This window comes from Tiliqua scincoides, chromosome 5, assembly GCF_035046505.1.
Source record: "Tiliqua scincoides isolate rTilSci1 chromosome 5, rTilSci1.hap2, whole genome shotgun sequence".
Classification (NCBI taxonomy): Eukaryota; Metazoa; Chordata; class Lepidosauria; order Squamata; family Scincidae; genus Tiliqua; species Tiliqua scincoides.
The window spans coordinates 91,476,436-91,503,619 of NC_089825.1; the positions used below are offsets into that span (position 1 = coordinate 91,476,436).

General features: G+C 42.5%; 1 protein-coding gene across 3 annotated transcripts in view; it reads right to left on the minus strand.

Moving 5' to 3' along the window:
- Positions 1-2,283: 2,283 nt before the first annotated feature.
- CCDC47 (coiled-coil domain containing 47) overlaps positions 2,284-27,184 on the minus strand; it is a 28,331-nt gene continuing 3,430 nt past the window's right edge. For all 3 annotated transcript variants that reach the window (XM_066627332.1, XM_066627331.1, XM_066627329.1), the window contains exons 2-13: positions 23,668-23,930; positions 21,356-21,463; positions 19,926-20,100; positions 16,316-16,437; positions 14,269-14,334; positions 12,936-13,037; positions 11,774-11,884; positions 8,010-8,095; positions 6,291-6,349; positions 5,723-5,832; positions 4,934-5,101; positions 2,284-2,858 (exon numbers count right to left, since the gene is read on the minus strand). In XM_066627332.1, the coding sequence (XP_066483429.1) occupies positions 2,778-2,858; positions 4,934-5,101; positions 5,723-5,832; positions 6,291-6,349; positions 8,010-8,095; positions 11,774-11,884; positions 12,936-13,037; positions 14,269-14,334; positions 16,316-16,437; positions 19,926-20,100; positions 21,356-21,463; positions 23,668-23,925 (1,446 nt within the window). In that variant the 5' untranslated portion in view covers positions 23,926-23,930 and the 3' untranslated portion in view covers positions 2,284-2,777. The remainder of the gene's footprint in view (positions 2,859-4,933; positions 5,102-5,722; positions 5,833-6,290; positions 6,350-8,009; positions 8,096-11,773; positions 11,885-12,935; positions 13,038-14,268; positions 14,335-16,315; positions 16,438-19,925; positions 20,101-21,355; positions 21,464-23,667; positions 23,931-27,184) is intronic.

Genomic DNA, 27,184 nt, shown 5'->3' on the forward strand with positions numbered 1-27,184 from the left:
TCAAGCAAAAATATAGCACAAACCAATTTATACATTTCCTTCAAAAAGGGACTTCTGAGAAACAATATTTTATTCAACTTTAATTCCTACTTGAATCCCACACAGGATTGCCATTTTCAATGTAAAGTACCATAAATGATTGTTCTAGAAAAGTTACTAAATTTTAACATCTTTCACACTACAGGTGTTTTGCATTCAGAAAGAACCTTGTGCATCTTTCATGCTCTGACAAAACGGGTTTTAGCACATGCTGTTTTAAAAGAGCAGCTTAAAGTTATTGCGTCAAGGATATTTGCAGATAAAAGCATCGGGAAAATACATTAACAGATACATTCTACCCTCCAGTTTCTTCCCATTAAACCCACTGCAGAAAGTGCCTATGACACACAATGATCAAATGCCGCCAAGATGAGCATTTATAAAATGCAGCAATTTCACAAGACTGCAGAGCATTAGAAGCTTAGGTGGCCCGTTTCCCCAGCATACACAAACTCAATAAGTTACCTTAAACTGATTGAAAGAGAGATACAGTCCCCTAAATTTCTTCTTTGGGGTTGGGGGGGGTTGGGGGGAATTGCACAATTTTTTTCCGACCCTCGCTTCTTATCAACGGTAACACAGCCAGCAGCCACAAAAGCATAAAGATATAAGTATTTGGAAAGAAATATTAGACACAATTGGAAGAACATGTTAAAATCAAGAGAAAGCTACTGAACACTCAGCATCTGTTTGAAGATGGAAAGAAACCCAACACATACACAATCACCCAGAACTAGTAACACCACCCACGTGGGGAAATGTGTCTACCAGATACCCGTGCAGAAACCAAGTGCACACAAAGGTACTTTGTTTAGATAACAGGTCACAATGAGTGGAGCCATGAGTCTGGCCCCCAGATATCTTCATGCAGCAGTCTGCCTAGTAGTCAAAGGCTGCGCTTGCACACTGATGTGTCAGGACAAGCTGAGAGCCAGGACACGTACACAGTATATCCAAAGAGAGACTCAGATGTGTTGCAAATGCACTTGGAGCTCCCATTTCAAAATATGCCTTGTATCTATAGCACAACTGTGAATGACACAGGTTAGTTGCTCCACTGCTACCATCTCTCCACCCTTCTCCCCTGGGGAATGAGACTTCTGCAGCCAGTTATCTAAGCTGAGAGGAAGTTAACAGCTTCAAGGAACTCTATCCTGGCTTGAGGGTGTGGTGGCAGGAAGTGGATAGGGTGAGCAAGTCATCCTCCAACATGCTTCCTCCTCCCTTTGACTGCAGGGAACTTACTCGGCCACCTTCTTACTATCTACTGCTTCCTCCTATAGCAGGAAGAAGCACCCCAGAGCGAAGCAGTGCACCACCCTCCTGCCTTAGGGAAGGAGGGATGCTTTGCTCCAGACACGAGAAAGGAGCAGTGGCGGCTGGAGCCGCTAAGAGCAACCAGCCAATGCCTGGAGCCTGACTGTGTGATTTGCTGCCATGCAAGAGGATAGCATATTAAAGAGCACCCAAATCCATCACAGCACTTTGAATTTTGGGGGGGGGGGGGGGAGATGTACACCGGTCATAATAGACAAGATTTTAATCTTGCAGCATTTTGTTTTTTAAAGCTACAAGCACCTGTTATTCCCTGATTGCTTGTTTATAGACCAAGCATCCATTCACACATCTGTAGGTCTAGATCTGGCAAAGAAACTTCACAGAGACGCTTAACCCACATAAAGACTTACCATAGCCTTTGAGGTTAACAGCTCGCAGACTGATTCCAGTCTGTTCTTGTGCCTGAATGTGCTCAGCAGCCTCTTTCTTGGAACTATTCTGGACTAAGTGGTTTGGGAAAACTGCAAGTCTTTAAATAATACTGGCTCTTCTGTTGCAACAATGGCAACAGAAAAAGTTTCATTCTACAAATTACAACTGATGTTAAAGCCTGAACTATTCATGGTTGTATGTGCCTTTGTTAATTTTGCTGACCTACGCTAAACCAGAGCGAATGTGTTGGCTACACCAACCAATCTTGAAAGGGGTGGGTGTTTTCTCTACTGCAAGGTCTTGCCCATGTCCCCAAAAGAGAATCAAAGTGCTTATGCATTGCGAGCACATAACTAGGAAATTTTATATATATATTTTTAAAAGAACCAAGAAGGAACCCAAGAAATGTTGCACGCTTCTATGGTACCAACCAAAACAAGCAGGAGAAAAAACAAGCCAACAACATGGAAGACATCTGCAAAGCTCTCTCTCTCTCCCCCCCCCCCACACACACACTCTCTCTCTCTCCCCCCCCCCCCCCCACACACACTAAAACTGGAATGCTGGCTACAACCCTGAAAATACTTATTAGCCATTCCACTGGCCCAAAGGACATAAAAGTGATTTCAGGATTGTAATCCACCTATTGGGAGTACTGATGCGAAGAACATCTTTCTGGTTGCTAACTGCAGCATAACTTTGGTGTTTATGGGATCACTCTTTGAAGTAATCCAGCATATGAATGCATGTGACAAAGTTACATCAGAGCTGATCACCCATGTTAACGTTCCCAGGGACAACCCTCCAACTGACCCTGAAAGCATTCCTCGACAATCAGTTCTAATAACCTTTTCACATGTACATTTTCACAGAAATTCTTCAGCTAAAATCCCACTAACAACAAAGGGTGCGGTCAAAAGTGGTTCTTGATGGACAACAGATAGAGTCAGGAACATAATTAGCCCACGGTAGGCAGCAAATTGCAATTCTATGGTTGGCACAGAAAAGGTTTCCTGCAACTTCAGTTTTCACATGGCTTTCACTTTGATTTGTTTCATCTTCATTTGCTTCTTCTCAAGTTTCTTCTGCTCTCGCCGCAGAGCAGCCTCCTGTTTGAGAGACAAGTTGTGCATGATGGTGAGATTTTGAATTTTGTTTTTAAAAACAAATACATGACACCCAAAGGAAATAAGGTTGGCTGGCAAACTAATGGCTCTTCCAGACATTTAATTCCATTGTGCAATAAATGCACAAATTGTTGATTGTTGTGGTGAGCCAGGCAGCATAGAGGAGGAACTTCCCTCTATACACCCCATGCATAATTTTATATGTCTCAGTTATGTTCTTCCTTCAGGCATCTTCTTTCTAGACTGAAGAGCCCCAAACACAATACAGCCTTTCCTCGTAAGGGAGGTGTCCCAGTTCATTAATCATTTTGGCCACTCTGATCTACACCTTCTCTTGATCCACTGTTTCCTTTTTGAGGTATGGCAACCAGAACACAATATTCCAGATGTGGTTTTACCATCAATTTGTACAAAGCATAGTAATATTGGTGGTTGTATTCTTAATCCCTCTTTCAATTATTCTGACACAGAATTAGCCTTCTTCACAGTAGCTGCATTGTGGGTCAACACTTACATTGAGCTGTCCACAACCACTCCACGATCTCTCTCCTGATCCATTTCAGATAGTGCAAACCCATCAGCATATATGATAAATTTTGATTTCTTGCCCTAGCGTTCATCACTTTACACTTACTTACATTGAAATGCATCTGCTATTTTGCCGCGCATTTCCCCAGTTTAGAGAGATAATTTTGGAGCTCTTCACAATCCCTGCTGGACTTTACCACCCCAAAAAAGTTTAGTGTCATCTGCAAACTTGGCCTCCTCGCTGCTGATTCAGCACTCCAGGTCATTTATGAACAAGTTGAAAAGCACCGGCCCCAAGACCGATCCGTACAGCACTCTGCTTTTCACCCCTCTCCATTGTGAATGCTATTCTGTTTCCTGTTATTCAAACAGTTCCCAATCCACAAGAAAACCTGCTCCCTTATTTTTTGACTGAAGAGTTCTCAGGAGACCTTGGTGATGAACTTTGCAAATGCTTTCTGAAAGTCCAGATATATATCAACAGGTTCTCCCACGTGCATCTCTATAACCACTCTAGTTCACTATGAAGGTGTAGCTTCAAACAAGAACCACTAGGTTCTGTGTTTTGAGAGGAAGGGTTTTTCCAATATGGTCCCCCCTCTTCCTGGCATCCCTAACAGTAGAATTCTGATGGAATGGCTTAAGTACAGAGATGGTGGATCTGGGAAAACCCAAGTTCAACTCCCATCCTGTCCTGAAATCACTGGATAGGACCGAACCAGTTACACTCTCTCAGCCTAATTAGCCTAATATGATGACTAAGAGCATGCCAGAGGATGAGCAGGATACAATGCAATAAACAAGATCCTGCAGTTGGAAATTGAGTGTTGGGAGAGTAAGGACAGACAAAAGAAAATATTTCTTTACTCAGTGTGTGGTTGGTCTGTGGAACTCATTGCCACAGGATATGGTGATGGCATCTGGCCTAGATGCCTTTAAAAGGGGACTGGACAAATTTCTAGAGGAAAAATCCATCATAGGTTACAAGCCAAGATGCATATGTGCAACCTCCTCATTTTAGAAATGCCTACGTCAGAATGCCAGATGCAAGCCAGGGAACCAGGATGCAGGTCTTTTGTTATCTAGTGTGCTCCCTTGGGGCATTTGGTGGGCCACTGTGAGATACAGGAAGCTGGACTAGATGGGCCTATGGCCTGATCCAGTGGGGCTGTTCTTATGGTCACACCAAGCCAAAAGGACAATTATCCAGAGTTCCCAAGGTGCAACAATTACTGAGTAAAAAGCTCATCCGCATGATGATTTTCCATGGATTAAGCCCAATCTTGGATATATCTAACCTGTCACTTTTTCATGAAGCATTTCCCATGTTAAACTAGGCCAAACAGAAGAAGGGATACAACCACTAAATTTTATAGCTCAGACAAAATGTTAATGCTAGTTTCACGACTCCACAGAGATCTCAGCTCACCACTGCTGACACCTCCTACCCACCTCAAAGAATGTGAAATGACTGGCAACAGAGCAACTTTCACCTAGCCATGAGCTTGTTTCCAGAAGTGTAATTTTACCTCCAGGCGGCGCTGTTTCTCCGGATCTTCTTCATTCATGATCCTCTCTTTCTCAGCCCGCTTCTTCTCTTCTCGACGGGACTGAGCAGCCTCTTGTCTTTGCACATGAGTCAGTTTCAGAAAGTTCTCTTCTACACGTGCCCTGTTCTTTTCAGCTTTTTGTTTGCCCTTTGCCCCAAAGCAGGGAGAGATGCAAAATAAGTCACGATTAGTACAACTGAACTCTCAATATGTCAGACAGTATCACCACAAGCAAAATGTAGAGATTCATCTCCCTGGATACTTTCACATATGGTAATGCTTGGCCCTGCACTGTTCCCAAACTGACTGCTTTATTATTATGCACCAAAATGCCATAGCATACTTATGCAATCTGCCTTTGACAACTCTTTTGAGAGTACCAGAGAATGCATAATAGTTCTTCTGGAAGGCCAGAAGCCCCATACACCAATGTTCTGGCACCCAGCTTGGTTTGCAATAGTCTCTGAGGCACCTAACAAGGTGCTGGTTTAATTTCTAAAAGTGTAACCATCTAGAATTCAATTCAGCAGTCTCTCTCTTCTCTCCCTAATCACACTATTTCATGTGCTGCCACAAATCATAACACCAGCCAAGAATGTACTCTTAAAAAACATTCATGCCCTGCATTCAGATAAAGGCATACACAATTTACACAGAGGACAGGGGGTGGTATCTGAGAGAGAAGGGAGTAAAGATGAAGAGCCTATCACACCTTTAATGTCTACATCAAAAAGGCACCGCATATATGCACACACTAACATGACTTACTTCTCTGTTCAGACGGAACTTTTTTGCTTTGTCAATGGAGTAGATAACCATGTTCATCAGAGGCAGCAGAGCCTCCATGTCTTTTGGGGACGTATTGCCTGATCCAGGCACTGTAAAGTAAAGAGACATTTCCTTCAAATTAGTGCCCAGGATACTTGGGACAAGTTTTCATTCCTTGAGTCCTAAATTAAGTTCTTATCACTTAATCTAACCAATCTAACACAGCAGCCCTAAATAATAGATTAGATCAGAAACCAACATTTTAAAATTGCATTTCATGATCTCACAATGATTCTTTAAGTGATCCCAGCTACAAGTCAGACAGGATACCTTTTTCTAGGAAGAAAAAAAACAACTGCTTTACCTACATTTGTTCGCAAGCACAAAGATCCGAATGTGAATCTAGGACTCTGCACCAGTACCTTCTTCTTCGTTATAAGAGTGACAACAGGATTCAGAACACACCTCTTACCTAACACACATTATACTTCGGTGGTGGGCTAATTTCCTATGTACAGAATTTCAGATCCCCAAGGAAAGCAGTTTAAAGTCAGTAACGCTTTCTTACCATTAAAGGTAAACAATAGTGTCTTTTTAGTTTCAGGCAGTTTCAAAGGCTGACCCTCCCTGGCAGAGAACAAACAAAAGAGTATGGATGTTAGAAAGATATATATAAAACACACAAACAGAAGAGTATTTAGGCAGCACTACAAACTACTAAAGGATGGCTCCTATTTTGGGTACATTCGCATGTGCCTAGTAGTCAAGGCCAGCCTGGAGCATTTTAAACAACTGCAGGAACTTCCTCCCGTAGTTTTGAATGCTTCGGGATGACTTTCCTGCAGGATGTTTGTGACTACGCTTCCCACAATAAACCATGCTGGAAAACCTGATGTGGGAGGAGGACCTCATGGAGTAATAACCTCCCCTATCTTCACTGCACGGGTCCAGGACAAAAGGCATCCTAGCTATCCCAGCAGTGTGCAAAGAGCAATTGTGCATTGGGCAAAGCTGCCCTGTCCAGCAGCCTGTTCCCTTCTCTGAATAGCATCTGCTATGATAGATCCCTGCCACTGAAACACAGCTCTTACTGCCATGCTACATGTAGTATCAATTACTGTGACAAACCTCACAACTATTGCCTATGTGTCTTCCAGAAGCAGTATGGTAGACAATTAGTGAATCACATCTCTTCCAGCAAAACCCCAAACAGTTGCTAAGGGGGAAAAGCCATTGTGCTTGCTTTATCAGACATCCCATATTTAAAAAGCATTAAAATACTTAATGCATTAAAGCTCTAGTACTGAAAAAAGTTCAGAACCTAACTTTGCTATAAATCTGTGTTTCCCAACCTGGGCAACATGAACCCCCAGGGCAAAGGGAAACACTGTATTCCCCCTTAAGGGGACTGGCAATTCACCGGTAAAGGCAGGACAGTGGCAAACCCAGGTTCTCACTGCCACCGCAGATGGGTAAGTAAAAAACCCCTTTTTTCCCTTAGTCAGTGGCAGAGGGAACCCAGAAGTGTTGTTGCTGCCATCACAGCTGAATCGCCACCCCCACCCCCCATAAAGGCCCTGCAACTTATCAGGTTCCCTTACCTTTAAGCCATTTCTGCCCAACATTGTAGATACACAACAGGGAACAAATGTGTACAACGGTGGGCCAGGCAAAACTTGATTTAGTAAAGGTTGGGAACCACTGACCGGCTACACTGAAAAAACCCAGCTCACTACAATTACAGACACACAACAGGATAGCATACTGCCCAAGATCAGGGGTGCCCAAACCCTGGCTCGGAGGCCATCTGCAGCCCTCAGAGACCCCCAACCCAGCCCACATAGAACCCAGAGTCTCCAATGAGCCTCCGGCCCTCCGAAGACTTGCTTGAGCCAGTACTGGCCCAACACAACTGCTCTCAGCGTCTGTTCAACCTCTTGAGTGAGTTGTGGGCCAAGGGCTCCCTCCACTGCTTGCTGTTTCATGCCTGTTTCAGTGGCAGCAAAAGTAAGTCTGGCCTTGCTTTGTGCAAGGGCTTTTATAGGTCTTCAGATATTGCAAGATCTTCATTCATTCATATGTTCCATCTATAATATATTCATTTAAGTAAATTTAACCGAATTCCAAATGTAAACTCATGTCAGAGAGATAATGTGGCCCTCCTGCCAAAAAGTCCAAGAGAGTTCCATTTGTGCTTTAGGCAACAAGGGAGTTTGCCCACCCCTCCACCCCCAAACTTCAGGGCAACATTAATCAGGAAGAATAATATTGCTTGTGTCATACTCACTCTTGCATAAGTTTTGGACCGGAAAACTGGTCCGAAAAATGGACGGACTCAATCTTGTCAGCATAATGGGTGAGGAAATGGATCATCTACAAGAGACATTCAGAGTACTTTTTACGATTTTGTACATAAGGCTTGAAACTTATATCCAACCAATTGCAGACAAATTACCAAACTTAATGATAAAGAAGGTAAGAGCCCTCATGGCCGGCCATGAGTTGAGGTGACTGCCTGAGTGGCAGACTGCAGGGAGTCCAAGGGCCTGCAGATTTGGGTCGTGCTTCACCCCAAGTCTCACTTTCTCCTTCCAGCCTGCCACTAATGCAAGTCACAATGATCCGCCTCCCGCTTGCCCAAGTGAGAAGTGGATTGACCCCTTCTCACCTTGCTTACCATGCAGCTTCCATAAAGCCCGAAGTGCAGGACTTCCAGTTTTATTTACAGGGACAGTGCCCCTTTAAATAAAACAGGAAGTCTTCCAGGTTTAAAGAAACCCTGAGAGAGAAGCATTGCAAGGTTTTTTCTTCTTTTCTACAGTGCTGCAGTAGAGGTTCAGCTACATTGTTGGCATGGGGCAACACTCCAGATTGTGCCATTCCTGAAAGCCCTGCTGGATCAGGCCAAAGGATCAGCCAGTTCAGCATTTTCTGGTCAACCCAAAACCACTGGAAAACTGGTGTGAGATCCTTTCCTGTTTATTACTACTGTCATTGGATTGGGCAATTTCACTTTAAACAAAGTTTTCACTTCAGGCATCTGGTAGACAAATAGTGAAGGATGGATTTATCGTCTTTCTTTTTTAAGCTTGTGGGCTAACCATCTTCCTGGTTTATTTGCATTTTCAAAAAAATTCTGTTTTGCCATTTTCAAATTCTTCTCCATTTCCTTGGCTTGGAATATTTTAATTTCATGTTGTATCTTCTTAATTCTTTGTTGGATTCTTTGATTTGTGGGTTCTTTCTGTAATTCCTTTTCGCCAGTCTCTAATCTTTGTACAAGATCTTTCATTTTCTTCTCTTGTCCAATTCTTTGTTTCACTGCATTTCTTATTGCTAATCCTCGAAAGAATGCTTTACTTGCATCCCACACCATTTGTGTTTTAGTTTCTGAATGAAAATTGGTCTTAAAAAAAAAATTCCATTTCTGTTTTTGTTTGATTCAAAAATTCCTGATTATTCAACTGAATTGTATTTAACTTCCAAGTATTTCTCCTTATTTATTTATTATTAATGAAATTAGATTATGATCTGCATATATGTTAGGTAAAATTTCTGACTGAAACGTTCCACCTAAACCGGATATTGAAGCCCAACACACATCAATTCTAGACCAGGAGTTATGTGAATTTGAATAATATGTAAACTGTTATTTCTCTGGATATTGTGTTCTCCATGTATCAATCATCTGTAATTCTTCTGCCATTTCCAAAAAAGATCTGGGTAGGGTTCCTCCTCTTTTTAAAGGTCTTTTGTTAAATTTTCTGTCCCATTTAGTTTGAAAGACCGCATTAAAATCTCCAAATAGAAAAAGATCCCTATCTTCTCCCGTAATTAGTTTCTCATGTAGTCTTCTATAAAACTTATCTTGATGGGTGTTTGGTGCATAAATATTGACAATTAATGCTTTCCTTGTTTCGACTTGGATCTCTACAAACAAAATTCTCCCATCTTCTGATTGCCATTTCAATTCGGGTTCCAATTTGGGGTTAACATATGTAGCTACCCCCCCTTTTCTTTTGATGTGAGTCTGAGGCAAAAAATAAAGTTCCCATTTTTCTATTTTTAAGAAATCTGCATAATTTTTTCTAATATGTGTTTCCTGTATACAGATTACATCTGCTTTGGTTTGATATAATTGATGAAATATTCTTCTACGCTTCTGAGGAGAATTCAATCCATTAATATTTACAGAAAAAAATTTCGTGAAGGATGGATTTATCAAAGGCTTTTGTCAGTGATAGCTATCCTGTGGCAATTAATTCTGTATGTCAAGGCAAGTTAGTGCTCCCATTCTAAACGTGATTAGATGTTGGACGAGGAGAGCAGTCACAGTCAGCTAACTGGACTCCTCTGATTTATCAGCTATTGGGGACAATCAAGAGATAACCATCATGCTTGACTTGCCAGTCTTCCCTGGAAGACTTGGCTGGTCACCATGCTCAGAGAGTACTGGGTTAAATACACCTTTGCTTGATCTAGAACATGTGCAGATGTCTGACCAAATGAATCTGCAGGTCTCCCCATCTGAAGTTTGAATGGTAAAAAGTTTTCAGAAAAAGTGAATGACAATTCTCTACCATCACAACAATCTTGGGAGGCAACTGACCTGAGATAAGGCTCAGAGCCTTAGGGCCGTATCCTATCCAAACTTCCAGTGCCAATACAGCCACACTGCGTACCCAAAGCGAGGGAACCTATGTTCCCTTACATTGGGGAGCCCTCCATAACTGCATGCCTCCTTAACTGCAATCCTCCATTACTGCCTTCCTATCACAGGATACAGTGCATGCCCCATTGGCACAGATGGATCAGCACTGGAAAGTCAGATAGGACTGGGTCCTTAGTCACTGGCTTTGAGCTTTGCCCGAAAGGTAATTGGTACATTCTCTGACTAAGTACCATACTCTTGTCCACTGACCACCAGCCCTTAATAATAAAGAACAATAAGTAGAGGTGGAAGAAAACTGCAGTAACAAAATAAAAAACATAATATTGCTTTCTGCACTTCTCATTTTTGTAAAAAGACAAAATGCAAAATCTGCAAAAAAGAACTAAACTGTTTTATTTGGCTTTTATTCATTATTTGATAGGGTGCATGGGTAACGACTGTGGCTGCATTTGCTGACACTATATCCCTACCTAGTACACTTTGAAAGTGATTATAATCTATAATTATAATGTAAGTTTTGAATAAAAACACACAACACTGCTTTCTGCACTTTTAACCTTGGTGTTTGGAAAACACCAAAATTTGCTAAAAAATAAGAATCATTTCCTCCCAACTCTAAGTTTTCAATCTTGTTTCTCTTGGTAACTTTAGTGTTTGTCTCTGTAATGGAAACGCGAAAAATCTCTCAATGAGATAGGGAGTTATGTGGTGTTAACAGTGGCCCCTTGCTCTGACAGGCCTGGGAAGTATGGGGTTAAACCCTAGGCTTTTAGCAGTGGGTATGCAGCACAGCTGCAGCCACTAGAGGCAACAAGGTCTTCAAAGATAAAAGCAGCACCTGGAGCAGTGAGAGTTTGTGGGTGTAGAAGAAAGGGGTTGGAGAGACTGAAAGTGCAAGAGGAAGGAGCCTGGAGGAAGGCAGACTGGCTGACTGAACAGAGACTGCTGGTGTGTGGCTGCCATGCCCAAGAGCTGCTGAGAACCAAAGTGTTGCTGCAGTGGCCAGAGAAACTGCTGGAGGGAGAGGGAAAGAAGAAGGACCTCTGCAGGTTGAACAGGTGAGCTGCCCTGGTGGCGGGGCAAAACCCAGCAGTGCTTTCTGCAGGATTAGGGCTATTTTGAGTGAAGAGGGAAACTAATTAGCTTAAAGTGGGTATAAGTTATCTGGACTAAGTTTGGAAAGGGAATTTGGCAAAACAGTCCCCAAAGCTGGACACCCCATTTTTCCCCAAACCAAGACAAAAAGATTCCTGGATGCAGCATGGCAAAGGAGGGCCCTATGAAGCAAAAACATGAGGTATTGATTGCCCCATTACAGCTGCCTTCAGATTCCATGCTAACTCCTCACCTGAAGATTTTTACCAATTATTTGACATTACCTTTGTGTCCATCATTCCCTCTGTGACCTCGCCCATCTCCGACAGGATAGCCAGCGACTCTGGCAGTCCATACTTTGCCCCTGTCTTGGGTTTATCACTGCAGAACTCACTCTAAGCGGAAGAAATTGCCACAGTATTACAAATGCACATTATGAATCCTCTCCCTTGCTTCTTTCAACAGGTGTCAACCAATAAAATCTCAGAAGTCAATTTCAATTCTTGTCAGCTAGAACTGAGATCTGGCTGAACTCTAAATGTGGTTAAGAATGCCATGGGGTCCACCAACTTCTGTGTAGCTACCTGCATAGCTAGGTGTTGATCATTCCCTTGTAATGCTCATTCCACATCTGCACTGTGATTATTAAATGAGCAGTAACAGTGCTTTCACTTTACCCCACCTTAGAACACTTTCAACAACCAATAGCTCCTGCTGAACTCCAGAAACAAGTAAAAGGAACACAAGTCTTACTTGCAAATTATATCCAAAAGATAGTGCGATTTATATCGGGCTTCCATGCTGAATTCTCAAAGTTTCGTAAGGACTATATAAATTTTTCAAATTCTATGCAGAGCCATCCCTAGAAGGGTGTGGGCCTGGGGCAACTCAACTAGTGTGGACCTCTCCTATTATGGCCATATATAGGCTATGAAAGCATGGGACCCAGGACAATAATAATAATAATATACAGTATTTACTTTATTCAAGGGGGTTTACATAGGCAGGCTTATTAAATCCACGCAGGGATTTTTACAAATTGAAAGAAGGTTCTTTCTTTCAAGAACCACTACATTCAAGGTGTTACACTCCGATCTGGTTTAACATTCTGGCCTCCATCCTCCCACGCTCCGGCAGATGGAACAGCTCAGCTGCAGCTTGTCAGCTGCTTCAAGGTCGCACGGTGACCACCCTAACTGCCCTACCCAAGGGACTGCTCTAACTCTATGGATACTATATACAGAGCTATGAATGACAGGCTTCACCATATGTGCATATAACCCTGGTCCATGCCTATTTATTCAAAGTGGAAAAGATTGAGATGGGAAAGAAAGTGTACTGTATCACTGTTTTACTGTATCACATTCTACAGGATTTCAATATGCTTCCTGCATATTATTCTAGCTCTGAGCACCTGGGAATCCCACTTAATGCCCCAGTACCTACCAGGTCCTGCATTTCCTTCTGAAGCCTCACCAAGGCTTTTCTCGTCCCAACAGCAAACACATAGGTATCCATGTCTTCATCATTCATGGTGACTTTTATTTGCTGAGTAACAAAGAGAAGGCTAGTTATACTATAATTGACACATGGTTCACCAAAGTAGAAATGGGAGGCCAGGACTCCATGCCGCAGCCAAAAACGCAAACAGGAACAAGCATAACACACCTATTAGCCAAGACCACAGTCACACTGGTGGAAGAACCCAGGATAATTACTGAGAGCCTCCCCCCCCAGTTTAATGCCTGAAAAGGGATCTAATTTAAAGAACCACTTCACCTTTGTAGTTCAATGCCTGACAAGGCCCAAATCCTAACTCATTTTCCAGTACTGGCATGGCTGTGCCAATGGGACATGTGCTGCATCCTGCAGTTGGAGGACACTCATGGAGGCCACCTCAAAGCAAGGGAATGTTTATTTCCTTACCGAGGAGCTTCATTACCCTTATGTCAGTGCTGGAACATGGGTTAGGATTGTGCCCACGGCTCCTGCAGCAACAAAGTACACTGCTTCCCCAGCAATTTAACTGGCAGCCCAATCCTAAGTGGGTCTACTCAGAAGAAAGTTCCATTATGTTCAATGGGGCTTGCTCCCAGGAAAGTCTGCACAGGATTGTAGCCTAAGTCACCCAAGCAGATTCAACAGCTCTGTTCAAACCACAACACAATAAACCCAACTGCACTTAGCATTATTGAGGGTCAGCAATGGTAAGCAATCTTCTCTGTAGCGTACAGCAAAACCAACTCTTCATAATTCTACACCCGGAAAAGCAGGATTCTACAGCCTGAATAGATTATGCAAGTGTGCAAATACATTATTTGGTTTATTATTATGTGCAACCTCCTGATTTTAGAAATGGGCTATGTCAGATGCAAGGGAGGGCACCAGGATGCAGGTCTCTTGTTATCTGGTGTGCTCCCTGGGGCATTTGGTGGGTCGCTGTGAGATACAGGAAGCTGGACTAGATGGGCCTATGGCCTGATCCAGTGGGGCTGTTCTTATGTTATTATTTGGCTTAATTCTGGTTCCAGTAGTGACGGACCAGAGACTGACAAAGACCAATACACTGCACAGAATTCTCATGTTCCAACTCTTGGTCACCTTGTTCAGACTTCCTCCACTTTCCAAGTTTTCACCAGATGCTGCCCACAGATTGGAGTCTATCTTCACAGTCCTTATAAGAGTGTGTGTGTGTGTGTGTGTTTAATGAATGAAAGCTGAGACTCTTAGCAGAACTGATGAAAGAGCTCTTCAGCAGCAGAACTAAGCAAACACATACCACTTGATCACAGGCTGGCCTCATCATACGAGCAAGGACATTCAGCAAGTCTTGTCTCTTGAGAAACTGAAAGAAAGTATTTCAATCAGGTTGAGAGCCTGCTCCAAACATAGCAGAGCCTGCCATTTTCTGAAAGTCTAAGGACTCTCCCCACCACAACATAACTTTGCAGTCCTGTGGCGTATCTGGAGGGGGCCAAATCTCCTGGCCACCAGGCTTGGGGAGGCAGCGCTATAACACACCCCCCCCCGCAGCACTCAGTCAGCTGGCACACTGAACTGAGGGCCACCCCCAGAAGGCCTTTCCCCCCAGAGGCATTCTGAGGTCCCAAAGAAGCCACACACAGCTTCCCCAACCATCCAAAAGCCTTGTAAAGTCCTCAGAGGCCCAAAAAACATCACTTCTGGTTTCATGGAGGAAACCAGAAGTGATGTTTTGATGCCCTCAGAAGGCCTTCTAAGAGCATAATATGTCACTTCCAGTTTCCTCCGTGAAACCAGAAGTGATGTTTTTCGGTTCTCCGAGGCCTTCGGAGGCTGTACACAGCTTTTCCAGGCCTCCAAAAGGGAGGTTGGGGTGGGGCTAATGGGGGAGTGGCAGCCTGGCCAGTGGGAGGGAGCAGCTTGCAGCCATAGCCCGGGCAACACCAGGGCCAGGATCACCACTGCTGCAATCAGGGATTCTGTTCCATGTCCTGCTATTGACCAAGCCTTATTTGGTTGAAACATGGAATAGGGCTTTTGCGGCAGTAGCCCCCAATAATGGAATTCCCTCTCCAATAAACCTGGCTTACCCCTATGCTGCCTGCTTTCAAAAGGCAGTGGAAACATTTCTGTTCCAACCTGGTCTTCTGCCTTTGATTTTTTGTCACTATCATTGGTGTTCCTTTATTTGCGATGTGTTCATTTTTGATCATGGGTAAGTTAACTTCTAGTAAAGAACTATGTTAAAATTAATGTAATATGCCGATGTTGTGTTTTATACGTTGCCTTGATGGTCCCTTAAACAGGACTAAAGGGTGGCCAAGAATTTTTTTTAAACAAATTTACTTAAAGGAGTCCCATGGAAAACTCCCTATTAACTGTCAAATACATTCATAAGATGTGCTTCAAAAGTATAAGACACTTCTACAGCAGCGGTTCCCAAACTTTTCAGCACCACAACTCAACTCGTCCTTGGCAGTGGGTTGCAACGCAACGCTCCTAGCACCTCCTGGCCTTCTTGGAAGGCCCTGGAGGCCTCATCCATATTGCACTGGCCTGGCAACCCACTCTACTGGCCTCCGTGGGCTGCAGAATGACCTTCAGAAGTGACCAAAAGTGACTTACAGTCAAACAAGAGGTTGTGTCCGTATCCCAGAAGTCAGTTCCAGTTGCTTCTGTGGGCCATTCTGAGGTCCACAGAGGCCAAAAGAGTGGTTGCCAATCCAGTGCAATACAGAAGAGACCTCCTCCAAGAAGGCCTTGTAGCGCTAGAAAGAGCATCACATCATTGCTCAGCTTATGGGTTTGCAACACAGTTTGAGAAATGCTGCTCTATAGCATCTATCAATTAAAAGGCACAAGTTTATTTTAATTAGAGTTGATTATTATGTTTATCTCTCCTCCATCACAACATTCAAGGTGGCATGCATAAGATTCCATCCAGGCATTGACCAGATCCAGAAATGCTTAGCATCAGCCAAAACTGCTGTATCATGAGCCTTCAGATCACAGTCCCCTGGTACCATTTGTACTCTTGAGGCTTGAGAAAGAGATTCCCAACCTCTAGAATTAAATGTCCTGCTTTGCTTTCTGCACAAAGTAAAAAGAGCAAAAGTCACAGCCATTGCATATAGAGGTTGATGAATTTCAAAAAAATTCATGCTTTATCCCAAGACCTGACCGAAATTGTGAAATGTTCAGATTTTTGCCCCGAGGGAATGAGGCATAAAATGAGCACATGAAGCGCCTCTTCTGGAGATCTGCCATTCTAGAAAGAAATGGACTAAGCAATCAACTTTCAGATATTAAAAGCATGCAACACTTCAAGATTCTTCTTCTCCTACCTTGAGCTGGATAAGCATGCCCTCACAACACACTCGACCAGAGCACCAGAGATTGTAGATATGCTCATTCTCTTGGTTTAGCTTGCCTGTACTTGTGGCTTCCTTATTTGTGCCATCATCCCCTTGAATTAGAAAGCACACACAATAATCAAAGACGACGTGCTGCTGAGAAGGTTGACCACTACGCAGTGAGGCACTTTATGCAGGGCTGGCCCTGACAGCAGCTCAAAGGTTGTGACTGCAGTCCCATCTTCCAGTGGAAAAGGGCTATCAGGTACACATTACGCCAATGCTCTAGCATTTGCATTCCTTCCTTATAGAATTCTAGGCTCAATTCAGTCTTGGTGAGGAATATCAAGTCTTAAAAAGCCCAGGCCAGCATACCCAAGAGACCAGACTGTCAAAGAATACTCTCTCAAGTACGCCATTCTGCATCAAACTAGATCCCGAATGGCAAACAAAAAAACATTAATGTGGCTACAGTGGTGATGTGGCCTCTTTGCCTCCTGCCTCCAAAGCCACTCCCTCGTCTTAAAGCTTCTCAATCTTCAGCATTTATTTTGCACAATGCTACTCTCAGTCTGGTTATGCCAACCCAATATGGGACCTTGAGATTCAGCTCATTTCCTTGCACCTTAACATCCCCACCCTTCTCCTTAGTGACCTCAACATTTATATTGACAGCCTTTCTGAGCCAACTGCTTTCTATGGTCACCAACATTATTCTTTAGCCTCTACTAAAGTTGGATCCATTCCCCAGTCTTGGGAGTTCTCTTGATCTTCAGTAAGAAATACGTCTCTAATCTCTGTGCAGTGACATCATTTGCGGGAACTCATCTTCTCTCTTTCAACACTGACTCTTTCCTTTTTAAAAAAAATATTTTTCAAATATACACACAACACACACAAAAAAACAAAAAACATAACACTAACACAAAAGAGGGTGCAGGAAATCACTTCATATATCGCTAAAACTAATAAATTACATATCTTAATCAATTTCCTCTTCTAAATTTACCTCTTAATATCATTTTTCATTCATTATTCATCTATCATATCATATCAAATTATATATATAATACAATCATCTAAATGCCCTATCATATATTTCTAAAACTTCATTTTCAACCAAGCATAAAAAGGTTTCCATTGTTCAATTTGTGTCGGTTTTTGTTGGTGATCCAAAATTTCTGAAAGTCTGTCCATTTCCACCACATTCATTATTTTCTCTCTCTCTTCTTCCTCACTCTCCATGGAACATCTCTCAAAATTTTAACTTTATTATCATTCGCTATCCATTCCTTTTCCTGTGAGTAATTTATCTCTGTAAAAGGTTCTGATGAATTTCACATAAGTTTCTCTTGGTAATTCATATTTTCCTTCTCACTGGATCTAGTTCTTTAAATATCTCCTCCATTGATGTATCCCTTCTAATATTAATCTGGCAATCCGTCATGACATATCTTCTCCTTTCTCTTCTGCTATATTTTGTATCCTCCCCCTTCGGACTTTCACTGTTTTAGCCGCCATCTTTGTTAATGTTCTTTAAGACCACTAGATGTCCTCAGTGTATTATCTTCCTTGCTCCACTTATAAACACAAATCCAGTTCTTGCAATGTCTTTTTAAATCCACTAGATGTCACTGATACACTGTTCTTGTTTTATTTTTGTTTCTTATCTACTGTGTTTATACTTGTAGCCTTGGCAACCGCATTCCTCAATCCGCAGGAATGTCAAATCATCCAGTCGCACTCCCAAAAGTTAGTAGCAAACCAAGGCAATAAATGCTCCAATGCACAAACTTTATCCAAGGACAGTTAATTTATAATCTACCAAAATTTAAAGTTGTAATTATATTTTCAGATAACCATAAAAAGCTTGGTAAATCTCTTCTACGATTTCTTCTCACACCTATAAACAGCTGGGGGGAAATCTCCCCCCTCCTCTTCTTCTCACAGCAAAAAAACCAAATCAGGCAATCAGATTACTCAGTTCATGCCAGGCATACACAAACGGAATAACACTTACTTAAGTCTTTCAACGACTTTCCCTGCAGGGGCCTTCAGCTTGATTCAAATGAATTCTTCACCATTGCTGCCAAGATGGCGGAATCTCCTGGGAAAGCCCCCTGGCTGGGCTTTATATCCTCAGGAATCGTGCCATCACATGGAGGAGTTTGTCTCTCCTGACAAACCATCCCCAGGTCTCCTCAGATCCGCAGTTTTTGGGAAAAAACAGAGTGCCTTTCAAGAGCCCGAGAAAGGCACGTCTGCTCAGTGCTGGCTGGCCCCTCCCCCCCAGCACTGACACTTTCCATCTACATCTTGCTCTGCCTCTTGATTCGTCCATGACATACAGTGCAACATTGCAATAACAACTTTTATGGAAGCACTGAACTCTCATTTCTCTTTTTGTTCCTTCTGCTCAGTCCTCAGGATAGCAGCTTCTACTTTTTCAATTCTTCCCATCCAACTTTTGATTTGTTTGTCCTGCTATCCAACCAACAAGTTCAGTCCACTAATCCTCAGCTTTGACTGGTTTCTATTTTCTGTCAGTTCATACTGTTCTACAGCTGATCACCTCTGCAGGTTGTCAAAAAATCTAGCCAATATAGCTTTACAGGTCCAGCCTATTTATACACGGATTTGACTCAACACGAATGTCCCCCTGCAAATGAGAAGAAATGTGCTGATCCCTGGAGAAGGGGAAAATGCACCCCTTTAAAATCAGTTTAAAAAACTGAACAGTCCTTTAACAATAGCCTCCTTAATATGAGAGAGAGGGGGCAGCTGGCTGACAATCTATCCATCCTTCTCTCTCCAGGGGACCCCTCCCTTCCCCGAGCACTGAAAGAAAGGTGATCATTTTGCATTGCTGAAGGGAGGGGCTGAGTGTAAGCTCTCAGCTCTTTGTATGCTCTTGGAGGAGGACTGATCGATAGATTGTTAATGACTCTTATCTTAAAATCACAAAGGTCAGCAAGGCTGTTTTTAAATCACAGGAGCAAAGAAACTTTGTTTTTTAAATTGATTTGCTATAGAGTGTTTTTTGCCATCCACTTGAGTGCTTGGAACAGAACCCAGGCGAATAATTAGTCTCAACCTGTATTCATTTCTCCTCCTCCTCCACCACCCTTCAGGCTTAGCTATGGCACTATACCAGGGTTCCCTAACTGGTGAGTCACAACCACCAGGGAACCGGAAATCGGCCACACTCCCTTAAGGGGAAGTGGCCCAGGAATGTGCAAACTGGAAGCAAGCTCCAATTAGAGTTTGGAGCTCAGGGCAGCTGCATGGAGGCTCGCAGAGGGGGCTGTGAGCCTCCAGGACCCTTATGGAGGCTTCAGGAGCCCCCCAGGTATGTGAGACTGTTTCTGGATCCCCACAGCACCACGACATCTGTGTCGGGGCCACTACTCCCCCCCCCCCACTCCTGCCACTACTTATGAGGTTCTCAACTCCCTTGGAGGAGTTTGGGAATTTCTGCACTATACCATTTTGAGACACATCAACTCTCAGAATCCTTAGTGCCTCATCTCCAGCTTTGATGCCACAGATAGGAAGTGGAAAAATGGAGGGAGAAACCTTAGCAAGTCACAGAACAACTTACCAACAAGGGCAAAGTTACTTTCAAGCAGCTCCCGATGAGTATTGAACCAGGCCTGAGCCAGACGATTATTCTTATTCTTCCCAATGATGTAGTTCATGATGTAAGCAAGGAGACCAGTCACCATGAGAATTTCCATGTAATAACTCTCCCAGCTATTTTGGAGGTGAGCTGGGACCTGCAATTGGATTTGGACTTTGTCAAGTTGTTTCATTTTTGGAAAAAAAAAAAATCAGGTTTCTCAAATAAGCTCTGACTCCTACTTTTAAATATATAACACATACTTTTCAATTAATTTAGAATTGACTACCAACTAGTAAAATTTCAAGCAAACTAGTAAAATTTCAAACCAACAGAGTATTTTCTTAAAGGGTTTGTTCCCTTATTCTTATGGCTCTCTGCAGCAGACAGCAGGTGCTTTGTTCTCATTTTATTTAATTTTCATTTTATTTAATTTTCATTTTAACCAATGACCATGAAAAAAATTTTACTTGACCCAGGTCATCCAGTAAGCTTTATAACCATGAAAAGATTCAAATCTAGGTTTATCCAAGGCCACATACAATACACTACACCAGAGTGGCCCAACCAAAGAATTGGAGGGGGGGAACAGGACAGAATGAAGGTGGAAAAATATTAAATAGTACAGGGAAAGGAAGAGAGAACTCATAAGAACATAAGAGCCTGGCTGGATCAGGTCAAAAGCCCATCTAGTCCAGCTTCCTGTATCTCATCCTGTATCTCATAGTGGCCCACCAGATGCCTCAGGAAGCACACAAGACACCTATATCCTGGTGCCCTCCCTTGCATCTGGCATTCTGAGGTATACTGCAGCATATACATTCTGAGCATATATAGCGGCATCCTGCAGGCACACCAGAAAGGCTTTGTTTGAAGAAATGTCTTTCAGGAAGGATGAGACAGTACTACAGCAGCAAAAAAGAAACATTTCATCTGTAAAACAACTCAAGCTATTATTATTGTTTAACACTATTTTGGAGCACATATGGACTGAACAACAGAAGACTAACTGGGGATGATCCCAACTTGCAACAAACATTGGACTTGTTGCCCCATTCCAACCTACAATTTTACTATTTGTTTTTATCATTATGCTCAACAGAGCTGGCTATCACCGGGGAGTGAACTACTGGGATAATATGAAATGTTCACAAACATTACCTTGGCAACTCATGTTGACAAATAGTGCAGTTTCTCTGAGGGAGTAAGATATACTTCGAACAGGAGAAAAACTTCATGGGGAACGTAAAACTGGGAGGATCTATATGCTGTGGACCAATGTGGGGGCAGGTAGAGAGTTCATGTCAAAAGTAAGAATGCTCAGCAAGCCAAGAAGTTTAGGTTACTTATGATAGGGCCAGTATGAGATACTGTAATTAAGAGCTAAGTGTAACACCTCCACATGTACTTACATCAACAATTTTGATAAGATCTTCACTTTTGCCAGGAGATGAATCAGGTTTCTCCTCATAACCTTCAAACTCTTCGTCATCATATGGCTCACTCTCTGTATCCCCTTCCTGAAAAAACGAAGCAAAAGGTAGAAATATCAGATTGCTGCATAAAGCTTCTAAGAGAATTCTGCACACAACTACGTAGGCAGTTTCTTGGGCACAAACTACAGAATTCACACTGTACTATAGCATTATTATATTTATTATATTTAGCTACAGGAAGCTCAGAGCAGTATAACAGCCTAACCTCACACTGAATGGAGACCTGCTCAGCTTCAAAAATGTACCAGCAGCATTGACTATTCATTCTCTGGGAGGCCAATCCTAGGTATGTCTACTTTGAAGTCCCATTATAGTCACTGGAGCTCACTCCCAGGTAAGGTTACATAGCATTGCAGCCTGGATCTCCCAGGGGAGTTTGATACTTGCTATTCAATATCAGAGGAAAATCAGCAGTCTCCCCAAAGATAGTAGGGGTGGCAACATCTTCCACACCCTATTGCTCAACACAAGCAGGAAGTTCATTGGCTCCTTCTCAGTATAGAGATAATGCAAAAAGGAGGTGGCAGCAGTTAACCTGCACTAAAATAATTATGCCAACAATACAGACATGAAGCACTTTATTGCTGAAGTGAATGTGAAAGAGCTCCTACAGCTTGAAGGGCAGGGGCAAACAAACAGAGCCTCTATGACCTGCTAATCACCCCAGATCACACACTCAGTGACTCTACTGCTTGTGATATAAAAGCTATCCCATAGGCTTATGGCAAGGAGACCTTTCACACCTTCCATACTAATTGGTTTACTGTGGCATGAACTTTCACAAGCAAAAGCCTGCTCCATTGGGAACATGAAAGAGCTGGAGACAGTAGATGTACATGAATGACATGAGGTCCAGCAGAGGATAAATTAACATGGATGAGAACTTAACAGAACCAAGATGGATGGATGGCATCCAACAGTTAGGATGTGCTATGCAAAAGTAAGCTACATTACTCTCCAACCTGGTGAATGTACTCCATTTGCACAAAGAGATTAAGGATTTACTATATCAAGGCATAGAAAAAAAATAATGTGTTAAAATCACATTAGTAATGCATGTATGGGGGAAGAAGGAAATACTTGCTGAAGCTCATGCTCTCATAATCCTACATAGACCCTAAGTCAGAGGTTTTTAAAACTGGGGCGAGGGCCCTAGCCTATGTCCCTTAAGGGGTGGGGGCAGCAAGGAGGCAGGAAGCAGCAACGCGATCCCCAGGATTGCATCACTAAGGGGGCTGCAGGGGCTTGGCTGGATGTACCAGAGCCTCCTGCAGCCTCCCAGGGGTGCTGGGAGCCCTGCGCAAGCATCTGCAGGGCTCCCCAAAGCTTAAGTGAAAGTGGAGCGATCACCCCCACCTCTGCAAAACTGGAAGTGGAGTGCAATCACTTCACTTTCACTTCTTAAGCTTCAGGGAGACCTGCAGATGCTCACACAGGGCTCCCCACACCCCCGGGGAGGCTGCAGGAGGCTCTGGTAAGTGCAGCCAAGCCTCTGCAGCCCCCTGAGCAACACGATTCTGAGGATCACATCGTTGCCTTCCCCCTGCCCCTGCAAGGACTTGGAGCAGCTCAAACTCTCCCAGACAGTTTGAAAACCGCTGACCCTAAGTATATATACACACAATATGCTCTGTTTATCTACAAGTTGATGAGAACGTGCATAGCTTTTTGAAGTTCTATTCCCTGTCATTCACACCAACCCTCCAGGTGGTCCTGTGGATCTCTAAAGCAAAGTTGTAATTATACATATCAGACTGCTCTCTGAAAAAACAATGATCATACATATTAGATATATATGATTACAAAAGCTTCTGTAAAAAAAAAAAATAGGCTTTTTCCCAGGGAGGCCCCAGTGCTCTGAAATGAAATTCCTCTCAAGGAAGACCTTGAGAAGCCTGCATGACCCACTCTTTGCTGTCTTTTACAAGACAGGTCAAGTCTTCTATTTCCCAAAGAGCTTTAGAGTTTGCCAATTGATTAGTTTTGCTACTGTTTGCTTTTGATACTGATTTTGTTTTAGATAGCCTAACTTTAAGCTTTTTATACCAATTTGGAAGATTTTTTACGAAAAGCAACATACAAACTTTCAAAATACAGACTCTAAATAATGCAAATTTAATTTGGTTTCACAAAGGGAAAGGCTGGCCAACCTCATAATTCCTTTATCAGCATCCCTCCCTTAGACCCATGATGATCAAGGACAGACTAGATCTTGCATCCAAATTCACCTGCCCTTCGGTGTCCTCAAAGTCAAGACTTTCATCTTGACCTTCAAGCTCCACAGTGGCCTCCTCCTCATCATCTTCTGCTGTGACAATCCGTTGGGGAGATTCTGTGGCAGGATCTTCAATTACGTCTTCAAATTCAGCAAAGTCATTGTCATCATACTCCGCAATGTCATCCCCGTCATCAAATTCATCAAACTTTGCTGAGGCCAGGTCCCATGGAATGAAGAGAACCACCACTAAGAACCACAGACTCCTCATTGCTTCTGGAAAAAGCACAGGACACCAAACTACTCAAGCTAGAAATAAAAAAAACATTTCTCCCATCTAATGTAGCAATTCAGAGGTAGGCAAACTTGCACTATATTGTGGAGACACACTTGTAAAATGCAATCTACAGCTTATGTCATACGAGTGGGTAATGACACTATAATATTTCCACACTTAAGAGATGAACTCTTAAGAAACTATGAGACATGCCCTATATGAAGCAGAAAGACACATATAGACACACTTGTATAAGCTCTCAGAACCTCAGCTGACCTTTCATTTAGGCAACATGAGAGTGCTATTACATCATACTTCTAGTATCAGTTAAATGTACAAAAAGAAGCTTTAAAGAGTAGGGGAAACCCTTTCTTGAGCCCAAAATGACTGTTTTCTCCTATTTCTCTGTGCAATGGAACGGCAAAGCATCTAGAAACTCTGCCAATCGCTTACTTGGCCCAGCTGCTTTTCAGGAGCACGAGCAGCCCTGCTGGATCAGAACCAGGATCACTCTAGCCCAGTATCATCTTCCAACAGTGGTAAGCCATAAGATCCTGGGATCTCAACAACAAAGTTTGAAATCTAAAGCTCTCCCTCATATCTGATACACAAAACAATACTGCTTCTGACCATGGACATTTCTTGTATAGCTTTCATGCCCGATAGCCAATGGCAGACTGCCCTCCATGAATGTACTCAATTCTTTCTGAAAGCCATCCAAGCTAGCGGCCATCTTTATGGCAGTAAGGCGAGTTAATTATGCACAGTGGGAAGAAATATTTTTTGAACATAAGAGCACTGATGGATCAGGCCAAGGACTCATCTAGTCCAGTTTCCTGTATCTCATGATGACCCACCAGATGCCTAAGGGAGCACCTGCATTCGGTTGCTACTCCCTTGCATCTGACATTCAGAGATAAGGCTACCTTAGAACCCAGAGGCTGCATAGAGTCATCATGACATGTAACTTGTGATGCACTTTTCCTCCAGAAATCTGTCCAACTACCTTTTAAAAGCAACTAGGCCAGGTGCCATCACAACGTCCTATGGCAAGTAGTTCCACAGATTACCCACTCAATAAAGAGATATTTCCTTTTGTCAGTTCTGACTCTCCTACCAGTCAATTTTAGTGGCTATCCCCAGGTTCTCCTGTTGTGCGAGAGGGAAAAGAACTTCCTTCTATTCACTGCATACGCAATTTTATACATCTTAACCATTTTCCATCTCTCAAATCCTTCCTTGTATACAGAAGGGAATCAAATGTTGTAGCCTTTCCTGATGAGGTGAGTTATGCCAATAAAGGTACTGATTGATTAATTGATTGTGGGCCACAGCCCTCTAATCACTTTGGACACTCTTTTGCACCTTTTCCTATTCCATTGTATCATTTTTGAGATGTGGCAACCAGAATTGGACACAGTACCCCAAGACGTGGCCTTACCCCATTTGTGCAATGGTGGTATAATAATATTGGCAGTTTTATACTTATCCCTTTTTTTGTTAAGTTTGGAATCTAAGTTAGAATCAACTTAAGTGAACCACAAGTGCTACTTTTAGGAGAAAAAGGCAATTTCTCCCCACCCATTCAAAATTTTATTTGCCTCTTTCTGTTCTCCATCCTCCCCCAAAAAAGCTCTGAATTCCTTAGCTTTTTCTTGCAGGGCAAGTGTTCAGATATTTGAGTTGAGATGGAGTGACCAGAGAGATGCTCTCAGCAGATACGGGAGATAAGAACCATGTTAATCCACAGTATCAGCTTAATTCCAATAAAGAACCTGAGATATCAGGGTTCGCTGATGAGTGGAACATCTTTTTATTAGCGACCAGAATGCCAAACAGCATTCCAAAACCGCTTACATCTTAGATGTATGTACTGGTACCATGGTATTTACACATTTATTTTTAATCTCTTCCCTAAAAATCACCAACAAGAAATTTACCTTTTCCAGCACAAATTCATCAAACTGTCACTATCCACTATGAACCACTACCACTCCTGCAAAGGGGGGGCATTGCTTAGGAGCTTTTCATGGAGGACTTTGCCAAGAGATTTTTGAACAAATCCTGGCAGCTATAAGCATATGAGATAATTTCTTGCAAACTTCAATGAACATTTGCATTATAAGTTAACAGAAATAACAACATTCAACAACACCATACAACTTGCCTCCGAAATGAAAATACCTAATCTTTACTAATCTGAATGTGCCAAACATGAAAACAATGAAATCTGAAATCTTGTTTAGGAGAAACTAAATGCACTGCATACATAAGTGGTGGGAAAGAATGGCCATTTAGCAGTACATGCCTATAGAATTGTCTACTGCAGATCTCTCACAAACTGTAGCCATTTTTACATCTTCACTGTCATATTTGTGTCGAGCACTTCAAAATCTATGACTAGTTTAATCTTGGGGGGCATGTGTAAAAATTTATTGTCCAGTGTAAAGGATCAAGTCTGAAATATACAATATTCTTCTACTGAACGCTTTATTTCCAAAAGCCTTTCCCCCCCCTCTCAAGTCAGGTATGAAAATAATTACTATCCTGAGCACGACATTTCCAACATCAATTAACGAGGGATTAATTTTACACAATTTTCAGGAGTCATATTTGATTTCTCTTTGTTCATCACTAACACTTTTTACTTTTTTTGTTCATCACTAACATTTTTCACTATTTTTTAATTAGGCAACACCAGAAAGTCTTTTCCATTTGCTGGGCTGAAAATTGCTATCCTAGAAAATCACTAATAAAAAGATGTTCCACTCATCAGCAAACCCTGATATCTCAGGTTCTTTATTGGAATTAGGCTGATACTGTGGATTAACATGGTTCTTATCTCCTGTACCTGCTGCTTTCAACACTGAACCTTTCCATTTAAAGAGAAGCTCCTTAAAAGGCATACAATCTAGGTTAGGCAATCTAAAATTAGCAGCAGCCAGAGCATTTGCCTCCATCCCTTCCATCAGCTACATTTGTATAAACAAGCAGCCTTGTGAAGTGCACAAGGGTGCCTGAAAGAGAGCAAGGCTCTCTGACTTTCGGCACAGCCTCCCCGAATGCCAAGCTACCCCCAAAGTGCAAGACTGCAGCTGCTGCTGCACAAGATACAGTATGCCCAAATCCTTGTCTCTACATTTTCAAGTTATGCTGAGAGTGTAACCTGACCAGGGAGCTAACAAATGCCTTCACTACTTAATTTGCCAGGCAAATTTCATGCTTGCAGCACAGTAAACGCTGTGTAACAACA